Source organism: Moschus berezovskii, chromosome 5, assembly GCF_049115385.1.
Source record: "Moschus berezovskii isolate FMDL1 chromosome 5, NW_MosBer_1.0, whole genome shotgun sequence".
Lineage (NCBI taxonomy): Eukaryota > Metazoa > Chordata > Mammalia > Artiodactyla > Moschidae > Moschus > Moschus berezovskii.
In genome coordinates, this window is record NC_142464.1 from 26134426 (window position 1) to 26162181 (window position 27756).

At 40.4% G+C, this 27756-nt stretch overlaps 1 protein-coding gene across 5 annotated transcripts in view; it reads right to left on the reverse strand.

Moving 5' to 3' along the window:
- Positions 1-423: 423 nt before the first annotated feature.
- The window catches only part of NPNT (nephronectin), an 80472-nt gene continuing 53139 nt past the window's right edge, over positions 424-27756 (reverse strand). For 4 of the 5 annotated variants that reach the window (XM_055433940.2, XM_055433938.2, XM_055433939.2 and 1 more), the window contains 8 exons: positions 27041-27175; positions 26607-26729; positions 24835-25224; positions 12159-12245; positions 11487-11585; positions 4575-4831; positions 3116-3206; positions 424-1720 (listed from right to left, as the gene is read on the reverse strand). In XM_055433940.2, coding sequence (XP_055289915.1) covers positions 1476-1720; positions 3116-3206; positions 4575-4831; positions 11487-11585; positions 12159-12245; positions 24835-25224; positions 26607-26729; positions 27041-27175 — 1427 coding nt within the window. In that variant the 3' untranslated portion in view covers positions 424-1475. The remainder of the gene's footprint in view (positions 1721-3115; positions 3207-4574; positions 4832-11486; positions 11586-12158; positions 12246-24834; positions 25225-26606; positions 26730-27040; positions 27176-27756) is intronic. The other variant, XM_055433941.2, reaches the window with a different exon arrangement.

Here is a 27756-nt window from a genome sequence, read left to right on the forward strand (position 1 = left end):
CCGTCCCTGGGATTCTCCAGGCAGGAACACTGGAGTGGGTTGCCATTTCCTTCTCCAATGTGTGAAAGTGAAAGTGAAGTCGCTCCGTCGTGTCCGACCCTTAGCGACCCCACGGACTGCAGCCCACCAGGCTCCTCCATCCATGGGGTTTTCTAGGCAAGAGGACTGGAGTGGCTTGCCATTGCCTTCTCCTAGATGGTAGGTATTCTTTCCTTTCTCAGGGCTCACCAGCTCAGGTTGGAGGGCTGTAATCGCTGATGACTGTGACATCTGTTTACTGATAATGGCAACATTTTATTTACCATCTTTGCTCCCAATATTCCTGATATTAAAGTGGTTCTACTATAGATGGCTTCTGTGAAAACTCAAATTACCTTGATAATTCTTCCAGTTAAGAAAAAAAAAACTCAAAGAGGCAATTGGTATTATTAACAGTGTTTTTATTTACAAAGAATTATTTTTATTTGGCTGTTTGGAAAACCACTAACATTTTTCACTGTTAGAAAACATTAAATAATAAACAAGATGTTATACAGTACTTTGGATAACTTCTTCAATCAGTGTAGTGCAATGTATTATTGGCACCTAAAAGTGAAATCTTCTATTTTCCCCTTTCATCTCCAGTTGTGCAGTTATATGACCAAAAAGGAAATGAATCATTAAAAATGGATCTAAAGCTGTATTTCCTGGCCCCTAACTCAAAGGCTTACTGATTTATAGTCCCCCTCCAGTCCTGCCTCCATCAAGTTAAATGATGAAAGATTCTACAGTCCTATTGTTCCAAAAACAATACCATTTTGTGGGGTTTGGAGATTCCAATTGATAAGAGAAATTTATGCTATTAGGTGAAGGAAAGATCCTGGCAGTGGTGTTGGGCACGGCACTCTTTTTCAGTAGCCAGGTTAAGTTGTCACACACATTGCAGGGAGATTGCACCAGATAAAAATTTCTCTTAGCTATGTTCTTAGCTACAGTCTCTTAAAAAATTTGAAATATCATCCATTAAGCAAGTAAAAGGGTTATAATTTTACTAAGAAAAAAAAACACACACCACCACATTAGGATGTCACTGAGATACTAAAATATCTGCCCATTATACTCTTTTGGAATAAATAGATTTTACATTTTTTCCTTTTTTTTTTTTTTGCTTTTGTAACACTTCTAGGCTTGCCATAAAGAGAGAGACCTTTTCATGAGCTCAGCACTGTGGCTTTCCCCCTTTTGATTCCTCTCTATTCGAAGGCCAAGAGGGAAATACCTCAATTAGACCTTAGCCTAGTCCATGTTACTTAGGCCTGGAAATTTTCATTACATAGTAATACAATCAAGATATCTTTGGAGAGATTCTGTAATTTGTTATTCTACCTTGAGGTAAGAACACTTTTAACCATCTTAAATTAATAGAAAAGAATGTTATCAAATTTTTTTAAAGTCTCAAAAAACTTCACACTTTTTTAAAAACAAAAGATTCTAATTTAACAACTGTCCCTGCCAGGAAACGCTCCCTCACACTCCAGTCTAAGCCTGTTTCCTCTTGTTCTATTCTTAGTGCATGTGGAGAACAGCTGGTCACCATCCTCTCTGTACCAACCCTTTATATACTTGAAAACCAGCAATGGTTTGCCCCTCAGTCTTCTCTTCTCCATGCTGAATAATCTCAGTTCCTTTAACTTTTCATCATAGATCTTTTTTTCCAACCCTTTAATCATCTTTGTGATTCCTGGCAAAAACAGCAGAAAATATTTTGATTACTTATTCAGAAATGAAAGCCTCAGGAATAAGTTGCCTTTTAAAAGTTCTGCATGTATATTTTTAAACCTAAAAGTAAACTCTGAAGGGAGGAAATGTAGTTGGGGGCTCATTGATCTTAGAATTCCAATCTTGTCCTACTGCCCTAGTGTGTGTGTATGAAACCCTTTCCAGCACATCCAATACCTCAAAGCATGCAATTTGCCTCCAATCCTTTCCTGACAAAACAGCATATAGGTCATGATCTACACCTGCCTAAATTTATACTGGTTTAAAAATTAGTATGAAAATCTATTCAATGGAGCTTCCCCCATGCTTCCAAACACCTTGCTTCCACAAACAGAACCTTTTCTTCAAAACAACCCGAACTTTCATAAAGCTTCTTACAGATTACCAGAAAGAGCCATGTTGTTATGGTAAAAGCTATTGGTTTTCAAGTGTAACCTGAAACAGTGAGGGTTTTATATGTTAACCTCAGTTTCCTGTCTATTACTGAATGGTCTACTGTCATTTGTAGTGATCAAACTCAATGCCATTAAATTCACCTCCCTATGACCACAACCTGACACCTCTTCCAATTTCCCCTTGCTGCCTTATTATAAGGTCATGGAACTGAATGCCATTCCACCGTGTATTTTTTAACTCAAGAGCTCACAAGCTGCCTTTCCCTTGCAACTAGAGTCTGTAACTATTAGGAACACGTAACTACTTATTACCAATAACACATTTACACAAAACACAATACTACTAACAAGGGATTATGTGCCCACTTTACATAATTGTCTTTAGAAGAAAAATACAGTTAACAAGAATAAATGCATCTTGATATGTTATACACCCTTCTTTTACAAAGAGAATGGCAGTGAAAGAGTTCAGGTCGGACAAGAATTGTCAATACCAAGTGGAAAGGAGAAACCAAATTTCACAAGCACACTGTACAACACATCTTAGGGGAAGTCAATACTACTCGTGGTACAACACTGAACAGATATCAGAATGGCCATTTGCACAGATTTCTTTTGAAACCTTCTCCCATAATTTGCTACAAGAAACACCTTGCAACCAGGATGAAGGATGGTATAGGTCACACATGTCGAAGGCCTTCTTAAGAGACACAGCATGAAAAGTTAACACCCAAAAATGACTTTGGACACATCTACAGATGCCCCCCTGTATTTCAAGGAGGGTGTCACTGTTCGTTGGGATTGCACAACAAAAGCAGGCCAGCAAGATGTGGGTCACCAACCAGACTTTCCTGACCCACTCTTCCTAGGCCTGATAAGAGGGAGGAGAGGACAGGAGGTGAAGGTTGAAAAAAGAGGAGGGAGCAACACGGGGGTTCATTGCTAGTTCTGGAGTTGCTCACGTTCTTCAGAGCAGTGGCCTTTTTTCAAGCTCACATCATCCAATCCAATCTCCCCAGTGTGACCATGCCTTTTTTCACCTTTGAAGATGACCTAGAGAGAGAACGCACACACGGGTCAAGCCTCCTCTGCCCTTTCCAACATCTGCTCATTTACCAAAATAAAGGCAACCTTTCCCCAAAAACTAAACAGTAAACTTAAAGAAAGTCTAGAACAGAGTTGCCAGTGTCACTGATGCTTGCCTTTCGGTAGGAATTTAAGTCTTCAGTAGACCGTTCGTCAGATCCCCTTACCCAGAATCAGTTCCTCTTTGAAGTCATTCTAAACAATAGACTAGTTCCATTTAGGAATGATTATGAAGTGGGGGCTTTGTCAAAGATTACCAAGGTCAGAAGAAAAGAGTGGGATGGAATATAATGGTATAGAAATTAGGAGCCAAAGGTCTGAAAGATCACAATCATGCAGCCTGTCTTAGATGTTTTCTAAGTTTTGTTGCTTAAAATGGAGTAGAACCAAACATCCTAATGCAATCACAGCCTTGTTCACTTATGTAAAGACCAATGTCTTTCCTGCATTTTATCTTCTGTAGAGCATCCTTGCTCCTTTTAAAACAGAAACCTATGTTAGGGGTGTGAAACAACTTACTATTTTTTATCTCCCAACAATGTAAATATTAAGAGAAATTTTCATAAAAATAGTAAAACAAAATCCAATTCTCTGATAAAAGCTGTCTTCATGGACTCCATCCTTTCTTTTTAAAGCAGTTTCTAGAAACTAAACCTTATATATATTGTTATATAACGATTTTTATAAGTATCACCATAAAGATGACATGTTTCCCAAATACATTCACTATTTCAGTGGGGGTGTTATAGATCTTTTATTGCCACCTATAACTTGATTACTTCAGAAAAAATTTATATATTCAATCGAAGCTTTCCCCACATCCTGTCCTGAACAGAATAATACTTTCCAAACATATTGTTCTGGTTCCCACCCAAGGCTGCTTAACTATGATCTCTGAGCCAAAGAGGGGGAAGAAAAAGACTTTAAAGAAACATTTAAAAAATAACCCGCTTCAGGGTAGCTCATGGTGGTCACAGTTTGAAGTATAAGGAGTTTGAGTAAAAGGAAAAGCAGGTTAAGCCCACCACATCCCCCACCTTTTGAAGTTTTTGTTGACTTTTTTTAACTTTGGCAACTCCCATATTTTTTTTTCATTAAAAGTAGGGGCTGTTCACCAGGGTCAGGGGAGAGCTGGTGATCAGAGGCGGCCGTGAAGAACATGTGTGAAGGAGCTCGGGGTTAAAGAAAGAAGCAAGAGGCAGGGTCACCAGCCCGGAAAATGCAACAGCCTCCTGCCTGAATTCAGGGAGAGGAGGCGGCTTCCACTGCAGGCCCCCGAGTTCTCCTCTGAAAGGAAAACCTCCCCGGTTCTGCCTCCCTGGTGGGTCTACTTACGCTCTTGATGTCAGCCCCTCGCAGGGTGATGTGCGTGTGCCTCCAGCCATGGCCACCATTTCTTCCCCACAGGGCTGCTCCGTGGGCACCGTGTTTTCTCACAAACACCTGGAGTGTGCCGGAGTGCAGCCCCGTCACCTTGTGCCTGAATGACAGGCACAGGTCCCCTGCATGCAGGAGGTGGCCGAGAGGGAGCAGCAGGCGGGCGGCCCTTCCCTGCGGGCCTTTGGCTGCTGAGACTGTCAGATACTGTCCACCTGCAGGGGAAGAGCAGGGCCGTGTGTGCGCATGCGCTCAGGTGTCTGCTGGCACCAGGGCGGGGACTGGCGCTTCAATTCTGTCCTGGTAAGCCTCAGGCTGTGCCAGTCATTTGTAAAGAACTGCAGACTTTTGAAGGAGGAAAACAGGACTTATCTCTATGACTGTCTTAAATTCTGTGGTTTTCTATTAACAGAGAACACTTTGCTCATGAAGGGTACAGATTATGCCAAGGACAGGCAATAGTAATCCTAATTCTATAAATATTTCCAGTTAAACATGATCAGACACAACACAGGCAAACACACATTCACCACCTCTTGATCCACATGCATCTACTGCCTGGCTGGGTGTGGTGGTTGACTTAAGGTGCCAGGGAGAATTTTCTAGGTGGGTTTTCTACTTCCCGGCAGTAGAGACGATGGTGATTTAAAGGGACACTAGATCTGATTATTCTCGCTTCTCCCCACTTAAAAAAAAAAAAAATCTCTCAAGGGAGAAGGATCATTTACAAATGAGTTCGCTGTGCTTCTCATACCTGACCTCAAGAAGATGCAGAAGTGTTCTGGAAACCTGCCACCCTTTCCAGAGCATCAATATTACTTGGAGGTAAATAGTTTAAAACATGTTTATATGAAAACAAATCCATAACAATGCAATTAATATATATAATTTCTATTATGTATACATGAACACAAAATGTTAACAAAATCTTTCCCTTTGGAAAGGTCACTTTGATGATCTTGGATCCTCAGGGCTACAGCTTTCGCTTCCCCCTATTGTTAGAGGAACTGAAATTAAGGGGGAAAGGTTTGAGCAGCAGTGATGTGGGAGTGGGTGCTGCTTCTCAGGATAGGGAAAGCTGCAAGTCATATTTTGAAACTCAGTCCGTGTACAAATGACATTCCCCTCAGGCTGTTTTATTGCAACCAGCTGAAAAACACACTGATGTCTCGACACTGACTTATCCGTAGGAAGATCGGGGTTGCAATGCTGAACATGTGTATCTGTTTTGGTAGAAACCCCACTTACATTTCATTGGAAATGATTTCTTAACACAAACTGTACAAGACATGACAAGGTTTGGGATGTTATTCTGCAAGTGGCTTCTCCTCTACCAAGTCCCCTCTGGGCCTTTAGAGACCCAAAGAGGTGACCTGTGTGAGCCTGTGATGTGCCATGCTCTGTGCAAGTGCTCCACGGGGAGCATCTCATTCAGCCTGCTAACAAGCCCTTAAGGTGAACACCTCTTAGCTTCTGCAAACAAGCCTGAGGTTTTGAGAGGTGATGTCACCCAAGGTGTCATCTAGCCACTGTGTAGCTGAGTAACAGTTTGAGTTCAAACCTGCCTGAATACCTGTTCAGCATGGGAATCAGTTATCTCCACATTTCCCTCCTCCAGGAGACTGAACTCTTTGTTGCAACCAACTTCTCCCCTAAACCCCGTTACATTCCTAATACATGGTAGGCGTTTAATGCCATTTGTTGAATTAATGATGTTCCAAGAATACAGCAAAAAACAACAGAGAAAATAAGTCCCTGAGTCATGTACTTGACTCACCAAAAACAAACACAATTTTTTGTACTTCTTCTGCCTCTTTCTTCCCCAAATGAATCCAAACAATATTTTGAGCCAAAATATTTAGATGGATTTAGAATGTCTCCTTGTTAGTCAGCTTTTTGAATCATCACAGGTATTTTGGTTAAGACAAAGATATAAGGTTATTACAGTTAATCTGTAATTTTTAAGAAAACAAGGATTATCTTAAGTCCCTGTGGAATGGATAATAATATCACCATACCAGACACTGCCTGCAAACAAGACAACCTACCAAAAAACAAGGAATCCTATGAAGAGTCAAATAATCCTTTTATATAGATAAAATTCTATAAATGAGGTTACAATTGCTCTCCCCCTAAAGGGTTACTCTATGGCCACTAAGAGTTTTTTATTTTGTTTTTTAACTACAAAGAATTTTTTCCCTTTTTAATAATGGAACTATTACAAAGTTAGAATGGTAGTGAGGGGAAAAGTTGATTGAGCATTCCAAACAAACTACCCTATTAAATATTTTCACTTCTGATTCCAAAATACTGGTTTAAATATAAAATTACATTTATTTTCATGGCTTCAATTTAAAGCATCACAATATCTAAAGTTGGTTTTGGTCAATAATAGCCAGATATACAGGTGATAAACTTTTAATTTCAAACAGATAGGAAATGATATCTGTACAAGGTTACTTAACTACAGCATTGTCTGAACTATCCAAAGGCTGGAAACCACTGAAACGTCCCTCAGTGGATGGCTGCTTAGATACGTTTAAGGAGTAATGGAGTAACCACCATTAATGAGAGTGAATGCACTGATATAGAACAATCTTCGGCAGCAACAGCTCATACTATTGTAATGGTAACTCTGGGCCAGGGACTGCCTTAAATGCTTTACATAAGTTTAGCAGACACTACTGAAGTGACTTAACTTGCTCAAGATCAAAGCTAGTAAGTGGTGGTGCCAGGTTACAGCCCAGGCTTCCTGGCTTAAAAGTCCACACTCATGTTAACTCTTAAGATAACACCGTTAAAAGTGGAAGAAGCAAGGTACCGAAGAGGGGGCTGCTGTGTGCTCTCTGGAAAGGTAACCAAGAAACAGGCTGCATCTGGGAGCTGGGGTTAGGAGGGAGCTTTTCTTTTCCTGTTGTCATGTATTTCAAAATAATGTTTCTTAATGCTACAGTAGACATGTACATACATGCTAGCATATGATTTTATATTTAAATGAATTCCCTGTAGCTCTCAGTAGCAGGCTGAGTCAGCTGCCCTTAACTCTTGATCCCCAGAGATTAGGGTTCCAGGAAAAGGGTCCCAAGTTTAGCCTTGACACTACAGGAGAAGGACATGTATTCAGGGTCACAGCTACAAGTCTATAGCACAACATCACATCTGTCAGGAGCACACACTCCCTAGAGGATGGATTAATTTCACTAAGTCACAATTAAGTTCAAGACTGAATGTGATAACAAAATCTAATGAGCACAAGGAAGGCAGCTAATAAATGCACTTATTTTGCAGCTATTTCTCAAAGTCGTAAGTTTGTTTAAGGTTTGTCTTAGAGATATTAGTATCTAAGAATATTTGAAAATCTGGATCTTGCATAAGAAATACACAACATAAAAATCAGTCATAAGTGTAAATATCCAAACATATGTTCCCTTACAAATGGTATAATCTAGATAGAAGCAGTTTGGTAATTAGAATAATACACAAAAGTGATTGATTAAATTGCCTATAATCTTTTTCTGGCCTTAGCATGTGATATATGCACAACCTCACCTGGACTTCCTAGAAGAAAAGTAGGCTCAGAAAGTAAGCTTCAATAGTATTTCTCATCTGAGTGTGTTAGAATCTATATATGGTTAGAATTTCCCAATATGTGCTAAAAAAAACCCACCTGCAATTATGCCCTGACGTATAAGCTGTATCATCTCTGGTCTTCTAACCACTTCTTCTAACTCTGCCATCTTTGGTCTTCCCATCCATTTTCCAAGATAGAACTCTGCTCTCTGATCTCCTTGGATGACCTGGGATGTTCCATTCTGGTTCAGAGGCTCCCAGGGCTCTAATCCAACCCTTGTCCAATTCTCAAAACAACACCTTGTCATGTGTTGCCCAGTCCAAGGTCTCCACTGACAGCCCCCTGATCTCTCTTTAGACAGCTCTGACTATGGGGAAGTTCTTTCAGTAAGCAAAAGTCAGCCCCCCTTGTAAGTTTTTACCTATTAATCCCAATTCTTATCCCCTTGTGGTCACAGAACAAGTGAGATAGATGTTGCTGGTCATGTATTTGAAAAGTTGCCCTGTTCCATTATTTCTACTCCAGACTAAACATTCTGGGTCCCTGGGTTTCTCACCTGTCTTTCTATAAGCTTTGAGATACCTTTCCATCAAGGTCATACTCTTCTGAGTCACCAACAATTACCTCTCTTCTCTGACTGGCAAGAACCAAAGTATACTTTCCATTCTAGAAAATAATACCTATTTCTATGGAAATGACCCAACTTTCTGGCAGCAGTGACACAGGGTTCACTCACATTGATTTTATCCATTAAAACTCTAAGTCTTTCACACTCACTGCTAAGTCACATCCTTCCACTCCCACAGTTGGGTGGGTTGTTCAAGAGCTACACTATGTATTCATCCCCAGGAGATGCCGCCTCTTAAGTGTGGCCCACTGGCCTAATCTTTGGAGGCTGTTTGTGTTGGCACACACAGTTGCTTTCTCCCGTGGCTTTAAGTTATACACAGATTGGTTAGTATGCCTTCAACATCCAGTTCATCCAAGTTGTTGGCAGAAATCTGGAGCAACCCCAGAAAAGCACCTTTGAGGGGCCAGAGCCAACGAGCAGGAGCTGTCTAATTACCCAGGCAGCCACCATTCCTTTCCACTTGTTCTGTATTATCACAGCCAAAGGACCATTTCAGACCTTTTTCTGTCTACCATTCTAACTGCCAATCCTCTTTTCATTTTTCTCTTGGAGGGCAAGTGGATTTGGGGGGGCAGGCAGGTCACAGCAAATTTAACCATTTACATAGGTGATGAATGATAAAAACTTGAAAAGTACTAAATTGGTTCTAAAAGACAGTATTTAAATTCTAAAAAATCAAGTATTTCACATGGACTGTTTACAGACAAGGGCAATGAATTCTGAGTTGAGTGTGAATCACTCTCCCCAGTGTACCTCACTTAGCACAGCTGTTCATTATGATCGTGAGCATTATTCACCATTTCATCACGTCGGGTTGTTAAAGATCCTTCCTTCTGTAGCACACTACTCCGGTTCAGGGGTCACTCAAACCTCCAGGCCTGAGACGTGCTAATCAGATCATGCGCACAATCCTAGCACAGGGAGGCCAGGCTGGATGGGACAAACCTCAGTAACGCTGCAGGGGCTGTGGGCACTGAACTGCTGAGGTGGCTGCACAGGCAGGACAGAGAGGCCTGGACGGGAAGTCTGCTCTTTAGCTCTGTAGCCTTAGGAAACTGATGTAACCTCTGGGCCTTTGTGAAATAAAAACGTTACTTCCACAGGGTAGATAAAGAGGATTAAATAAAACTGAGATAATGAATGGGCCAGGACTATAGTAGATGTCAAATAAATGTTGATTTCTCCCTTATTCACAGTTATCTATGACATTAATAATAATGTCATCTGTCTCAGAGCTAACCTTAAACTAAGTGAGAATGAGAGATTGTACTGGTATGTGTGTGTGTGAGATTACAAATTATTTTATAGTTAAATCTAAAAACCACTCTGAATTTACTGGGTACTTATTTTTAAAGTGAAAGTGTTAGTCGTTCAGTAGTGTCTGACGCTTTGTGACCCCATGGATTGTAGCCTACCAGGCTTCTTTGTCCATGGAATTCCCCAGGCAGGAATACTGAAGTGGGTTGCCATTCCTCTCTCCAGGCAATCTTCCCAATCCAGGGACTGAACCCGGATCTCCCACATTGCAGGCAGATTCTTTACCATCTGAACCACCAGAGAATTTTTCAAAAGCTTACCTCAAATTTCATTTTTTAAATATCTAACATTTCAGTCTTAGGGGACCTAATGAATATATTTTTTGCCCCAAACCTTTAATAACTTGTACATGAGGGATGAACCTGAAAAGTATCCCCAGGAAGTATGAGAAATGCATGAAAACCTACATTTTAACAAGGTGTCTGGCTGATTTGTGTGCATACTGACCACTGAGAAGAGCCGGTTTTAATAGAGCGTATCCTCAAGCTAACCCTTACAAGTCCTGTGCTCTATCTCTATAGCTGGGATAGCCTTAAGGAGCTAGGCTTTTAAAGCAAGGAACTTTTTTTTTTCCCCATGATTTGCATCTTCCATTCCTGAGTCTAGAATCAGGAGTGTAAAAAGGAAAAAAAAGAAACTAAACTTCTCACCCTTCCATTAAGTTTGACTCACCTGTAAAAGATTAACTACTAAAGGGAGGGGGAAAAACCAACAATATGTAGCTTTGTTTCCTGAAACAAGATGACAAAACATGTTGTAATTTCTGAAACTTTAGATTCGTAGGACATGTGTAATTTAAAAGTCTTAATTTTCCAAGGGTCTATATTTACATCTACCTTTCCAACAACATTCTCTTGTGAATAAGTGGTGGTAATTTATAACTAATTTCTCCAGCATCCAAATTAGAGTGAAAAATTAGATTGTGAGAGATAGTCACAACTTCACAGAAATTTCCACTGTTTCCTTCTACTATTTCTTAAAGAAAGACATAATCAAGAAAACAAACAAGGACTATATGATGGCTGCTGTACCATGATATTATTTTTATACTTGGGAAGGGTCACGACACCTAACTTTATATTCTAGAATGAGTCTACATGTTTTATATTTACACCAAGCTGTTTTGAGAGAAATTAGCTGGCCTTTTAATAAATTACTTGTCTACTTATAATTCTAATTGCTAGCTAACAAATTCAGTTCACCTAAAAAAAAAGGAAGATTAATGCTGGACACACTTTCTTTTTTATTAAGTAAACACAGAGCTATGTTACAGTATCCTTGATTAGCAGAACTGGGGTCCTCAGATAGGATCCAGCTGAAATGTGCACTAGGGTTAGACGAATGGTTTTACCTGCTGGATCCCTCACTGGTTCCCAGTGCACATCACTGTCTTTTTCCCGGATCCATCCACAAAGCCCATGGTCAAAATTACAACTGTGTATCAGAACACCTGCAAGGAAATTACCAGAAAGATGAGTAGACCACAAACCCAAGGGCTAACAACAAAAAAAGTCTTGTGAATTAGCAGCATCTGTCCAAGTGTTCTCTCCTGTCCACATTTAAATATCCCACCAGAAGGTCTGTCTATGAGATCAAAAAGAAATCACATGAATCCTTTCTCAGCACAATTGTGGATCAGTGCTCAGCTGTAAAAATAGAACACACCATTGCTGCCAAATTATGACCTTGTTACATCATCACTTATAAAATATGACTTCCTCCTCAGCTTAATGCTGCTTCAGTATTTTTTTAAAAGAAGATAATGACGATTCACTGTTTTTGCTCAACTGATCTAACCACAGGGGAAACCAAGTGGTAAAAAACAAAAAAAGTACCATTTTCTCAGATGTAACCAAACAATCTACAGTTTAAAAGCTGCTTTACTTAAAGCTGATTCATGTTGTTGTAAAGCAGAAACTAACAACATTGTAAAGCAATTATTCTCCAATTAAAAAAAATGTTATTTTAATGAAATAGAGGGAAATAGTATCATTATAATAGTACTAAGAATATAGGGATCTACCTGGATCATCCTTTGCTTCATCATCTGCACTGACTCCTCTTTCAATTTCAAATATTTCAAACAAGTCATTTGAAGGCTGCCGTGGAACTGCAAGAGAGATGCATTTTGTTCAGTTTCAATGAGGCATTGACAAAGAGGCATTACCTTTAACAATGGGGGTAAGATGTAGGTATTACCTATTTTGGAGGTAAACTCCAAAATATTTCATCACAGTTCACATGAGGGTTCATGAAGTTTGTTCTGGAGAGAGAACATTTTTCTGGGTACAATTTTAATGGGTTTCAAAAGCTTCTAAAATTCAACGTAAAATACATTAAAAAGTATCTGGAAAATACAGTTTAAAACAGCTACCACTTTCTAGCAAAATACTCTATGAAATTCTAAAATTTGTCTATGAAAGATACTAAGACTGTTTTAATGGGGGGGGAGGCGGGACATGCCTGTAATTGCAGTGATTGGTTTAACTTTCTAACCAAAGCATGAACTCGTCTCCAGTGAACTCCGCATCTGCGATGGGCTTCAGGGCTTCCGCAGGTTCCCTGGCTCCTTTCAAATCAAATCCAAACCCCCCTGAGCACAGTGTTCACAATCTACCCCCTAAAACACACAGCACTGCCTGAACATGCTGTTCTGTCCACCTCTCTGACCCTGTGCCCAGCCTGGGATGCTCTTCTTCCTGCTAATTAACCAGTCTAACCTCCCCTCTCTGTTACAAAAAAATATATTTTTTTAGTTGCTCAGGCGTGTCCGACACTTTGCGATCCCATGGACTGTAGCCTGCCTGGCTCCTCTGTCCACAGGATTCTCCAGGCAAGATATCTGTTCAAAGCTAAGCATAATTCCCACTGGCTGGGTGAAAACGCTAACGTTCTAAGTGAATTCAGCTCTTCCCCCTGCACGCTGACAGCTCATATTTACATGCTGCTATCCCACTCTTTCCTAAAGAAGCGCAGTCATTTACACACATGTGCGTCTCTCCCTCTGCTGGCTTCTAAAGTCCTGGAGGGCATCAATCCTGTCTTGTTCATGTGCCGTTTTCAGGGCTGAACCTAGTGACAGGCATTCAGTGTTTATTGAGCGAATGGGAAGACCTTGTCAGAAGCCCATGTACACTTTAAAAATAGATTCATATCCATTTATTTACTTGCCACACGTATGTCAAGCCCTGGGCGAGGTCCCGAGGAGACAGAGTGCACTAGAGCAAGAAGGACCTGGCCCCCTCGGAGCCTGCATCTAATGGGAGAGGCAAATTTTAAACGTGGAATTTCGGACACCACAACTCCAAATTCTAATGAAAACCAGCATGGAAAAGCACCAGATGATGTCAGGGAGAGTAGCTGGGTTGGGAGAGGGGAGTGTGAGAGAATGCTGGTGGTAGTGGAGGGGATTCTTGGCCCAAGCCCAGGGAATCCTCCCTTTTCTTTGCCAGGACTTAAATTAATTAGCTCTATTTCTCTAAGGCAGGGAGTAAAGATGTAGAACACCATGGAACAGACATCAGTCAAAAGGGTTCTTTTTCAATAATGTTCCAATGATTTTTAGCAATAATTTTTAAAATTAAGTAACAAACCCGTAATATTTGCCCTGATTTTTTTAGCTTACTGCTTTTGAAGTTTTTCTTTTCTTTTGTTTTTGCAAAAGTCTAAACACTGAAGCCCCTTCCTTATCCACTCCCCAACTCACATATACCCATCTAAAATATAGCCTCAGATGGATGGAAGAAGAGAGGTTAGTTAATGGACAAGATCTTGGGACAAACTGATCACAAGTGCCCTTGGGGAGGCCACTTTTACACCCAAATGACTGACAGCAAAGTCATCCAATTCCAGCTTTCCTTTCCTCATCTGGGGTTCTGAGAGGCAGTTCACCTCTTATGACTAGAAATATTACAGGGTTGTAGGCACACATGTTTCATTTCTCATGACATAGAGAAAGTTTCTTTTAAAAAAACCAAATCCATAAAACAATTACTTTCTTGTTCCCTTCTCTTGTTATAGCTCATACAGATCATCTCTGGACTAGAATAGCTCAAATTTTACACTACCATATTTTAAGGGCATTATGAAGGTTTATCAGCCTCCGTTTCTCTAAATGAAGGACATCAAACGGTAAGTAGAGTCTTGGTGCAGAGTGGGGAGGACAGGACAAAGGTTTCCTGGCACAAGGGTCTGTTTTATCAAGGAGGTCTTCTCTGAGCAAGCACAGTTCAGTCTGAGAGGGAAAGAAGATAGAACCTTCCAAGCTAAAAGCGAAGTGCTGGAGATGGGGAAGAGCGAGTGTTTAAGGTAGTGAGTACAAAGAAGGTGCTCGGGAATATGAGAGAAAGGTGTTCACAGTGTCTGGAGGATGCTCAGAAATGAAGAAAGTGGGAGGGATGGAGGTTAAAAGTAAGGGATGAGACCACATGTTTGGAAATCAGCCACTCAGAGAATTAGTCATCTAACAACTTGTGAAGTGCCAGATGGTTCATTAGTATTTTAGGCACTTGGTTTCCAAGAACCATTTAATTTAGCAGTGGATGGTCATGCCCACCTTCATTGCAGTTCACCAGGAAGTATGCCAAGGAATTTGTACCTAAAATGCTCAGCAGCTATTAGTTCTTACAATTTCGTGCGCTGCAGTCTGTGGCTCTGCTAAATTATTCAACGAATCCTCCTTCCTGACACACACCAGTATGGACTGGTTAGGGTGTCCCACTGAAGTGTCAAGAGAAGGTTCACTACCCACCCCCTGGTATATTTTACAGTTTATATAAAAATTTAAATGACTTTCACTATGTACAAGAAAAACAAATGAACAAAGAAAAAAACAGACTAGAAAAAACAGTGATGAGACATACACTCCCATGCCTCACACTTATATGGTCAATTAATATATGACCAAGGAACCAAGAATCTACAGTGTGGAAAGAACAGTTTCCTCAATAAAAAAATGTTGGGAAAACTGGATGGCCATATGCAAAAAAAAAAAAAAGGTGAAACTGGATCATTATCACACACACAAAATGACAGAATGGGTTAAAGACTCCCCGGGGAACAGGGGGCTGACCAGAAGACAGATGCGTGAACATCTCTGAGAGGAGCTGCTTACACTATGCCCTTCGGGATGAGTTGCTGTGAGCTGGCGCCCTAGAGCCTGAGCAGGTGTGAACGTGACATCATTCCAGGGGCAGAGCTCACGGGGGCCGGGGGGCGGGAGCAGGGAGGGCTCCAAATAAAGCTAGAGGTGCAGGCAGATTCTGCAGGGCCTTTTACAGCACTGTGAAGACTGTGGACCTCATTCAGGTTGAAACTGAAGTCTCGAAGATTGTAACAAAGGAGCGCCAAGATCAGGTACAGCATTCTGGCTGGAGCATAGAGGATGAACAGGGGGAGTGGCTGTCAAAGGGCAGTTAGGATCACAATTAACATCAACCAAAGAATGTTTTCAAATACTCTTTAGATGATTTCTAAAACCTTTTCTTCCATTAGTCAATGTTTCATCCACCGAAACCTACTTCTTACAATCTTATGAACTAAAATAAAGAGAAGGAACAGGTACTGAAGCAAGCAGCCAGCCAGATAAAATGTGGTTAGATGGGGCTCAGGGGCCCAGGATGTTCCTGACGGCTGGGGGACACAGGAGTCCTGAAGCCTGGGAGAATAACTGGCTACACAGATAAGCAGAAAATTTCTTAAAAGGAACTCTGCCCCAGGATGTTCTACTCAGTATATTTTCCTCAGGGATAATAGTATTAATATATAACCTGTTTTCATAAATGAGGTTTCCCCAAGAGTCAACTGAATATTTTTACCAAAAAACATTAAAAGTAAGCACAGTGACACATATACACTTCTATGTGTAAGTGTTGGTTGCTTAGTCGTGTCTGACTCTGTGTGACCCCATGGACTGTGGCCCATCTGGCTCCTCTGTTCTTGGAATTCTCCAGGCAAGAATACTGGAGTGGGTTGCCACTTTCCTCCTCCAGGGGATCTTCCCAACCCAGGGACTGAACCCGGGTCTCCCACTTTGCAGGCAGACGCTGTATCGTCTGAGCCACCAGGGAAGACCCTAAAGCCTATGTATAAAATAGATAACTAATAAGAACCTACTACACAGCACAGGGAACTCTGCTCAATTTTCAGCGGTTACCTAAGCAGGAAGGAACCCCAGGAAAGAGAGATATATACACATATAGCTGATTGACTTTGCTGTACAGCAGAAACTAACACAACACCGTAAAGCAAGTAAACTCTGATTGAAAAAAAAAAGGTAAGCCCAGTGAAGTAAATGTAAATATTACCCCGCACACCTACTACCAGACTTCTTTCCAAGAGTAACCGCTGTAGCAGAATGTAAGCACAGTTTATTAAAGGTAGGTTTACCAATTCTGTTTCTGTTCCAGGGTGGCTCCCATGACATTACCCAGGCCCGTTCTGGCATTTGTTGTAGGACTAGAAGATTAAAGATAACACTGTCTTAAATTCTTTCTATACTTAGGGGTTTAGTTCATCTGGAGAAAATGGTACATATGTAACTTCCCTAATATTCTGAAGGTTCTTTCTTGTGGCAAAAGTGGGGATGACTGCAAGGGTTTTAAGAGGCTATCTCTCGCCTCTCTCTGCTCCCCTCCTCCCCTCCCCTCCGCCTTCCTCCTCTCCCCCTGCCCCACTCCCCTCTCTCCCCTGCCCTTTTCTTCCTTCTCCAGATGAAGAACATACACAGTACAGCTTTAAATCACCAGAGGGAAGCAAATAAAAAGATTAGAAAAGAGATTCTGAAGTTTCCTTAACCACCTTAGAGAAAATTCTCAGTCATTTACCGATCCCTAACAAAACGCAAAGGGTTGCTGAGCTCCACAGAAATAAGCCCCAGTGTGCCAAAGCTTTCACTGTGGGAAAAAGAGAGTAAAGAACAGAACTGGGAAAAATTAAATCTCTAGTGAAAGGCAGGAACACAGACACAGCTAACAACAATCAGCCCCGTTTTTGTAGCTCCCCTATTGCTCTTCTAGTAAGGTTTCAGGATGACTTGAAGCACTTGCCTAGAGCCACACCAGGAGAAGAGAATGTCTAAGAGACGGCTTTTCTCTAAGTATGACCATAAGCGTGCTAACTCATCTTTTCTAGATCACAGATCACTGGACAAGGAATGTGGAGGCAAAGAACAAGGAAGAGAGGCGGGAGGCAAAAGACAGCATCTCACTCCTTGCCTTTCGCCCCACTGTGTTATCTCTGAAGATCCCTAGGTTTTTACCACCAGAAACGTTTTGTCCCTTTGCTTTCTTATAAGCCAAAGGAAGTTAGAAGGTGAGGCCTGAGTCTGAGCCCTGGAACAGAACACAGGTGGTACCATAGCCAACTCTGACTATTGCTGCCTGGATGAGTGTAGCACCAATACCCTGGGTGACACAGAGGCCCACCACTGTGAGGGATGGGCCTCGATGCCCTTGGGACTAATGAATCACTTTGAAGGAAAGGGGAAAGATTTCATTTCTGATATTTAGAAGACCTATCATATAAGTTTCTCATCTACACAGATTCATCTCTGAAAAGGCTGTCGTCACTCTTTGCTCAGTAAAGAAGTTGAGGTGATACTGTCTCTGTTTTAACATGACCACTGTTCAATTAGGTACCATAAATACCTAAAAAAATAAAACAGGATATTCCAATTATTTGGTCATAAGTAAAGTAATGAAACATGATAAAAAGGATCAGAAAAATATAAACTCAAAACTAGAACACAAAATAAGGCTGTGTTTTTATGAGTCAAGTGGGACATGTTTTCATCACCAGGTAAATGAATTCAACAACATCAATAGAAGTAGTACAGCTTTTGGATATTGAGTTCTTATTGTATGCCAAACACTATGGTAAGAGTTTTACAAGCACTCTCTCACCTGATTTTCACAACAGCCCAATGAAGCAGATTCTGTTGTTATCCCCACTTACAGATAAGGAAACAAAGGCACAGGAAGATTTGGTAACATGCTGCAAATCACAGTGGCTATGAGCATAGCATGTTTCATTACAACTCGAAATGTGCACAGCAACTCAACAAAAAAATCTGATCTCTCACTTTGCTCATGTTCACCAAGAACTCAATTTATACCTTCCGGAGAGAGAGATTTTTTTTAACAGCCATCACAGGATCCAATTAAAATATAAATAAAATGCCTTGAAAACTTTCAGAATTCACAGTACTCGAACCTGACCTTCAAGCAGTCCTTCAAAACATTTGCTGAAATTTCATCTTCAGGGAGATGCCAGGCATTTTCCCAGGGTCTCTCTAGGCCTTACGGTCTACTAGAAAGCAAACTAGTTTGAAGACCTTTTCACCCCTCAGCAGAAACAATCTTTTTACTCATCACCACACAGAATCAGAAAAGAGATCATATTTCCATGACTATGGAACAATGTGATCACACCAGCCACAGACTCTGTAAAATCCGTAAAAGGGAAAAGAGAGAACCTGTGGACAGGAGGCAGCCAAGCAGCAATTGTTAAAGTGCAAACAACTCTGTCTTACTGACGGTGCTTGGAATTTCAACACACGGTCATGATCGAGAGTATTACAGCAACAACGAGTCTGGTTTTCTGATATGGCCACTCTTAAAAGCCCCTGATACATATTACATTATATCCCATAATCTTTATTCTGCAACACTTTCCTTCTTGATATGGCCCAGATGCTATATGCTATGTTTTAGGCACAAATGTTAAATTTTAAACAACCCACGTGTGCACACTCCATCGCTCAGTCATGTCCAAATCTTTGTGACCCCATGGACTGTACCCCACCAGGCTCCTCTATCCATGGAATTCTCCAGGCAAGTAGACTGGAGTGGGTTGCCACACCCTCCTCCAGGGGCTCTTCCAGACCCAGGGCTAAAACCCAAATCTCCTGCATCTCCAGCACTGCAGGTGGAACAATCCACAGCTGGCTTTGTCTCCATTCAAGGCATGGTTCTGCTGTACTGAGTTGTCACTGTGTTTTAGGGAGCCCTGCTCTTCGGTAAATAACTTGCCTGCAATGCGGGAGACCCAGGTTTGATTCCTGGGTCAGGAAGATCCCCTGGAGAAGGAAATGGCAACCCACTCCAGTATTCTTGCCTGGAGAATCCCATGGACAGAGGAGCCTGGCAAGCTACAGTCCATGGGGTTGCAAGAGTTGGCCACGACTTAGAGACTAAACCAACACCACTGCCACTCTGCAGTGCAGTCAGCAGATCAACAGTGTTCCTTACTTGTGAGCCTGTGAAACATGCAGGATCTCAGATCCTCATCTAGACCCACTGAATCAAAGTTTTCATTTTTAACACAGTCTCTGTCTGACTTATACACACGCTGAAGCCTGAGACATGCCTCCCCAGAAAGTCCAATTTAGTTACTGTGTGGATTAGGACTCTACATCTTAAATAAATACCCTAAGTTACTCTGGTTCAACTGGACTTCTGATAACACGCTGAGAAAAATCTACTTCCTGATCCCAGTGCTATTATAGTCCTTGCAGAGCTTTCTAGCTAAAACTGGACAAATCTGACATACTCCATTATAAACAAAATTTCAAAGGTTAAAAATAGAATTTAACAAAACTTTGATTGAGTTGTTAAAAACCAGCAAGTTCTAATAAAATTAACATGATTCACCATCAACATTCCCTGGGGTATTTTTTCAAAACACAAAACTCTCTTGCTGGGAGGGTGGGATTCTACGGAAGACAATGAAGGACAGAGAAGCCTGGCACGCTTGGGGTTGGTCGCAAAGAGTTGCACACAACTTAGCGACTGAACAACAACAACCCTCTCCTAAGGAATGACTGTTGTAATAAATTACTGTGACCAGTGACAGTGGGAATGGGAAGATTAAAAATCACTGCATGAGGATAACAAAAAGACAATGAAAATCACCCCAAACATCAACAACTGGATAGATCCATGGTTACTATTTTGGTCTTTTTTCTTCCAGACTTTTGTATTCATCCAGACATAGGAAGATGTGTATTTTATACCTAATTGGGATCAAATGGTATACCCAGTTCTGTATATTCTCTTTCACTTAACATTTTTATAAAGTAAGTACTTTTCCAAGTCAGTGTACATTTTTTAGAAAAAGAAATCAATGCATAATATTTCACTGTATTGCTAGACTGGAATTGCATTTTTCCCTAATGTCCTTTACTTTGGGTTCTATATTAGCATTTTTCTTTTTTTCTCTGCTCTGGGATACCTCCTACCTGCTCTGATACCAGATTTTTGTCTTTGGTGTTCACTTGATCTTCAACCTTTTAGCAATCCCCTGCAGCATGCCTCTGGTATCCAGGCAGGCAGCCCACCAGTTAAATCTGCCTTTCCTCCTCTAAATCTGCCCAGTAATTTTCTGTCCTCCCTACACCCCCTTACTACATCCCCGCCAGACTCTTTGAGTCCAAGATCAACCCACTGGTTTCAGAAACCACGCAAATGAGAGCTCATGGGATAAGGCTATTGGGTTTGTGGTCTCCAGAAGTCTTACTTCAGCCCAGTCTGATCTGAAGTGGGCTAAAATGAACTCTGAGCCCAACAGCTAAATAATCCCATGGTTAAATCCATTTGGGAAATGGTGCACCTTATATGCCTCTTCAAGAGATTCATAATGACCACTAGCGTATTGAAAAGTCCTACAGTTAACAAACCTATTTAAGTTGACTAAACCTGCAGGCTTACTCAGTTGCTCAGTTGCTTTGTGACCCCATGGACTGTAGCCCACCAGGCTCCTCTGTCCATGGGATTTCCCAGGCAAGAATACTGGAGTGGGTTGTCATGCCCTCCCTCCAGGGGATCTTCCCAATCCAGGGATCAAACCTGAATCTCTTGTGTCTCCTGCGTTGGAAGGCAGATTCTTCACCACTGCGTCACCCGGGAAGCCCTGACTAAACATAGGATCTCTCAAATTTATACAACCTCAGAACTTTTTTAGGTATATACTTGCCTAATATCCCAGAAAACTAATGTTCTATGAAACACTTTGAAAAGCATCGGTCTGTCCCATTAGTGGAGGAACAAGAATTTAATGCTGTATCAGGTAACTTTGAAAGTGAAACTGTTAATCGCTCAGTCGTGTCCGACTCTTTGCGAACCCACAGACTATAGCTCACCAGGTTCCTCTGTCCATGGGATTCTCCAGGCAAGAACACTGGAGTGGGTTGCCATTTCCTTCGCCAGGGTTGGATCTTCCCAACCCAGGGATCGAGCTCAGGTCTCCTGCATTGCAAGCAGATTCTTTACCATCTGAGTCACCAGGGAAGCCCATCAGGTAACTTCAGTGTTGCTTAAAACAAGCTAGGGCTAGTCCTGCAAATATATCTGATTATAATTCTGTTCACACAATCTGAAAAACCTAGGGTTCCTCATGTTGAAATTATTTAAAAAACATATGTTTAATATTCCATATCATACATAAAAGTTATTGTCTTAATCACATATTATTTAAATGCTCCCCACCACAGTCATTCCTATAAAATACAACAATCTTTTACATTTTACAGTATTTAAAAATTCACAAACATTTTTACTTGTTTTATGCTTGATCCCTGAAGCACTCTATGAGAATTTTAAATACCACTGCCATTTAAGAGATGAAAACATTCAGGTAGAAAACACAGAAATCTGTCCAAAGTCACTGAACTCATATATAATAGAGGTGAGAATCAAAACCATATTTTCTGATCCAATGTATTCTATCCTCAACAGTAGCTAAAAACTTCTCATTTTCATATGCCTCAGTCTTATATTCTTTTCCAATGTCTTTTGTTTCTTAAAATCATGCTTAAAAATTTAGAAGTATATTAGATTTAGTTTTCCAGAGAATGTTTTAATAGCTATGTTAAGCTTCATCAGCCTAAGAGAAAGATCATAAGTCTGAAATAAACTAGATTATTTGGGGATAGACTATAAGAATCAGTAGTCTATTGAATGGTTGAGAAATAGTTGAATCCAATATAAAAATCCATTTCACTTCATTCAACAAATATTTTTGAGAGCCTACTATGTCCCATGCATTGTATGATCCACCTCAGGGGAAAATATCTGGTGAGTAAATACCTGCCCATAAATCTGCACTATAACATCCCTGGCAGAGGAACCTTAGCACTATTTTAGTTCAACACCATTTATTCATTGGATATTTTCATTTCTGGAATAATAATTTTTTGCTGTTGTTGTCGTTCAGTCACTAAGTTGTGTCTGACTCTGCAGCCTCATAGATCCCAGCACACCAGGCCTCCCTGTCCTCACCATCTCCTGGAGTTTACCCAAGTTCATAATTTCTTAAGCCATCCTTACTCTCCACTGGTCTGAGAACAGACTTTGGCTCTCCTCATTTCATGAATTTTCAGTTGATGTTAGTTACAGCCACTGTTGGGCAGTCTCCAAATAGCCCCTTACTTGGATTGTATTTTTCTTTATAATGAAAGATATATATGTTTAATGGAAGAGGCTGTTAAACAGAACTTTTCTTTATAATATGAATTAAAATCTTAGAACCACTCCCTTACTTGGAATATATGCTATAGTCTCCAGACAGCAAATTAAGACGCTTCCAAAATATCCTCATCCATGCTAATTTAACCAGCAGCTATGACTGAAGATGAACTGAGAGTGGAATTTAATTTTTGGCAGGAGTATCCCAAAGCAGCCACGCTATCTGCTGCATCCAACAGCCTTGGCGTGGGATCAAGGTAATTCTTTCTGAGGGCAAGTCTTTAAGATCACACTCTCTTAGAACGAGTACTCTCAAACATCACTGGAGCCCGGCATCTCCCCAGTTTTATCCTGCTAAATCCTATGGCTGAACGTCAATGTTATTTTTAAATTCATATGTGTGTTGTTATACATAGGAATAATGGGGAGAAAGATACTTTAAAAAAAAAAAAGAGAGAGAGAACACATTAAAAGGCTCAAAAAAAGGTTTAACAAAGCAAATTTTGTTCTAGTAATAAGGGGACAACCTCTTCCCCCTTTCAAAACTTCTTTACCTACAGTCTCTATCTCCATTGACACCCATTAAAAATCTGGAATCTTGAATCCAACCTGGCTCCCATATAGATCTAGCCACCAGTTTACAGTAAATACAAGGGGTAGTTGGCCAGTTTTTCTCATCAATCCTTGGCTCAACCTGCCAGTTTGTTGGTAGTTTATTGCATATGCTATGCTGCTTCCTACCCTGGTGCCTCTGCTGTGTTGTGCCCATGAACCAGGTCTCCCTTTTTTTAATCCCCTTTGCCCCATCTCACTCAAGAAACATCCCCATTCCCCAAACTGTCTCTGGCCAGTTAAGTACACCTCTTTCCTACCTCCACTTATCTCCCACTAACTAAGTACTACAGTTATCTTCAGGGCAACTGTCTTTTCCATCAGAGTATATGCTTTTCTGTTTTACCTTCGTAAGCCCAGTGCCTAATACAAGGCCTGGCATTCTAAAACGTACTGAAAATGTTTACTGGTTGAATGAATGAACACTTAGATTAAAAGTTAAATGGCATGTGCTATGTTAAGCTCCCCATCTCTGAAAGTTTTCAAGTAAATCTGAATAGGTTAGGAGAATTCTCATACTAAATAGGAGCTATGATCTACTTATCCTTTCCTTTTCCACTCACATTCTTAGTTGCCCAATTGACAGACTTTTATATAGCTCTTTATAATATGTAACAATAGGGGTATATGACGTATACTATGTATAATTAATTCTTATTCAAGACGTGGCCTGTGGCTAACACAAAAGCCCACAAACAGCCAAAGCAATCCTGAGAAAGAAGAACAAGGTGGTAGGCACACACTCCCTGACTTTAAGCTATGTTAGAAAGAGACAGTCATCAATCAGTATGGTACTGGCATAAAAACAGACATTTAGACCAATGGAACAAAATCAGGAGCTCAAAAATAAACCCAAGCACATAAGGTCAAATGACATTCGACAAGGGACCCAAGAATACTTAATGGAGAAAATTCAGTCTCTTTATAAATGGTGCTGGGAAAACTGGATAATCACAGGTCAAAGAATGAATCTAGACCCTTATCTTATACTACTCACAAAATTTAGCTTGAAATGAATTCAAGACTTGAACAAAAGACCTGAAACCACAAAACTCCTATAAGAAAACAGGAAGAAAAGTTCTTCAACATGGGTCTTGGCAATGATTTCCTTTGATGGGACCTAAAGCACAAGCAAGAAAATAATAAGCAGGATGACATCAAACTAGAAATTTGCTGCACAGCCAAAGAAACCATCAACAGAATGAAGAGATAGCCTACGGAATGAGGAAAAATATTTGCAAATCATGTATCTGGCAAGGGGTTAGTGTGTAAAATATACAGGAAACTCATATAACTTCATAGCAAAAAAAAAAAAAAAACCAATAATTCAATTAAAAAGTGGGCAGAAGACCTGGCTTTGATCTCTGGACTGGGAAGATCCCCTGAAGGAAGGCATGACAACCCACTCCAGTATTCTTGCATGGGGAATCCCCATAGACAGAGGAACCTGGTGGGCTACAGTCCATGGAGTCGCAAAAAGCTGGACACAACTGAGCGACAAGCACAGCACAGTATAAGTCAAACCATTTTGCTGTATGCCCTTAAACTTCTACACTGTTGAATGTTAATTACATCTCAAAAAAGCGGGAAAAAATCCCCCCAAATGTGGTAACATTTATGACTTACTGAACACATCTCCTCGAGGTTTCTGAGGATCCGTCTGTATCCTGTTGTCAACTGTCATCTCTCTTGGAGACGTGGTGGCAACTGGTGCTAGAGTTGTCAGTCTGGTGGCTGGTCTTTCCGGGGCTGTTGCTGGTGGAGGTGTTCTGAGTTCTGTGGGTGGGGGTGGAGGTGGTGTAGGCTCTGGCATTGGCTTTGGTGTAGGCCTTGCTGTTGGCTTAGAAGTGGGCCTGTCGGTAATGACAGGAGGTATGTATGGTGTCTTCAGAGGCCACCTAGTACTTCTGACATCAGGAATCCAATTACTGTGTCCTCCATCACCCTTTGAGATGGTACCATTTCCCTTTGGTACATGAATAGGACCTGAAGGTTCAATCATTACTCTTGGAATATCTAGAAGAGTAAATATATTTCAATTAGTGCATAACCATCTCTCCTTAAAAAGAAAGATATTGAATTGTGAAAAACAAACACATCAAAATACTTCATGCCAATGAGGCTTACTTTTTACATTTAGAATATTCCCCTAATGTAAGTCACACTGTTTAAAAAAAAAAAGCAAATACTAGTGTGTATATATAATATATACATATATATACTCAAACACATATTGCATAAACATATCTGGTGGATGTATACGAGAATTATATTGTGTTTCTATAGTGAAATGTATCGAAACACAGTTTTAAGTATTTGTAAAGTAGAAAGAAACAAGAATCAATGAGATTTTTTTTTAATGCAGAGATATTCTAAAATTTTAAAGTATGAGAAATGTATATTTAGAGTCAATGTTAAATGTCCCCATGGTACATCATGTATATTAGCAATATAAAATCATGTTTAGACTTGTTTAAAGACTAATACTTTTCTCTTCCACACTTTGTATAAATTCAATTCACACAAACACTTTCTCACTAAATGCTCTATTTATTGTTTTACATTTGGTTTTCCTTCCCCTTTATTAATTTATACAATTGCTTTTTAGAAAAATGTCCAGAGATCATGAAGATCATCTGTGGAAACTTTGTCCTTGATTGTATTCACCAAAAGGAATTAATATTTAATCTTCCTGGAATGATCTACTCCAGACGGAGTATAACTACATGACCCTTCAAAAATCCTTTAATCCTGATTTTATGCCCCATGATCTTCAGTAAATATTTTACTACAGAAAATTTAAATTTATCTATTGCTGCATGAAATGTATGCTAAACTGTGGCCTTTGGTTTGTGAAACTTTCATCTTGGAGGGTATTTTTTTCCATGTTTATCTACTAACATAGCCATACTACAAATAGAACGTATAAAGCTTTAAAAAGCAAAACAGTTCTGAACATAGAGAAAATAAATACAGAAATGCTTTTTTAATAGTAGAATTGGAGGCATAAACCAGAGGAACAAAAATGTACAAAATATTCAGAATATCCCATAATTATAGTCTAATGACAATGACAAACACACATTTATTTCTGATTGTAACAGAATCAAATTCTCAGGAAGGGCTCTAAAATGTCTTACCAGCTAAAAAGAAGCTATTGAGAGAGTGTAGTCAAGGAACTGAATGCTTTTAAGATTAGAGTCTATCATTGAGTCTTTAATTTTTTAAAACACCTGAGCAAGTGATTTTATTTGTGGAAATCAAAGACTAGTTTTACTAGCCATGAAAAACGATATTTCTTTGATAATTAATCTTGTTCCTATCTTCTCTAGCAATGGCCTTTGTGTAACCCTGTACTTCCGGCTGGAATTCAGAGCTAGGAGAGAAGAATGACTCACACACACAATTCAGCCCATCGCCCTGGTATCCGTCTTTACATTTGCACTTGTAGGACCCGTGTATGTTGAAACATCGTGCGAAGCTGCTGCACTGATACTGCCCAAGGGAGCATTCATCTATATCTGCATCAGGAGGCAGGAAAAGAAGAGGTTTATTTGGGAGATGAATACAGTGACTCACAAAAAAACACATAGTTTCAAAAGAAAAAAAAAAAGCCTCTTTTTTGCGATGTGAAGGTTCACATAAAATCGCAGATAAAGGGAAGAAATAAAGTATATTTGCATCCAGAACTACCAGGGTTTGAATTTCACATCTGCTTAATTTAATTGCCAGTAACCTCCTGTGCCCTTGACATCCCAGTCATCATCATAATTAAGAGATCTTTCCGCTCCACAGGAAAAAAAAACACAACGCAATGGTTGGGGTTTATTACCGTGACATTGGTATTTGCCTCCTATGTACATGAGGTCGAAGCCTTTATGACATTTGCAGATGTAACTCCCAAAAGTGTTCACACACTGCCTGTATCTGGGGCAGGAGGCTCTTCCGGTAGCACATTCATCAATGTCTAGAAACAGAAGCCCACTGCATTTTAGGAAGAGCAACAGCATGTTCAGGTGGAGTAGATTTTAAAATAAACAATTATCTGCAAACAGTTGCCTGACGTAGTGGCTCATCATAAATGTTATCTGGCTGGTTGCCCTGGCAGGCAACATAAATTCTGTATCTCCAAATGTCAGTTCATCCTTCCAAGCCAAGCTGTCCTCCTCCTGTACCACATCACAGGATGCACTACACCTGTATCCCCCTGCTAGCTTGAACTAGAGACGTGAGTCATCCTTGACAACCCTACTTCCCTTAACCGCCAAATCATCGATCCCAGCTGTTTCTTTCTCTGGCAAATTCTGTGAACTCATTTACTCTGCTCTTCACCTACTGCCATGACTGTAGTCCAAGCTCTCCCAGGATAGACAATTATAGGAGCCTCCAAACCAGCCTTTCCTCTGCCAATCTTACCCCCTCCAAAGCATTCCCACTCAATTGCCAACAAATGATTTTATTAAGACATAAGAGGGCTTCTCAGGTAGCTCAGATGGTAAAGAATCCGCCTGCAATGAGGGAGACCTGGGTTTGATCTCCTGGAGAAGG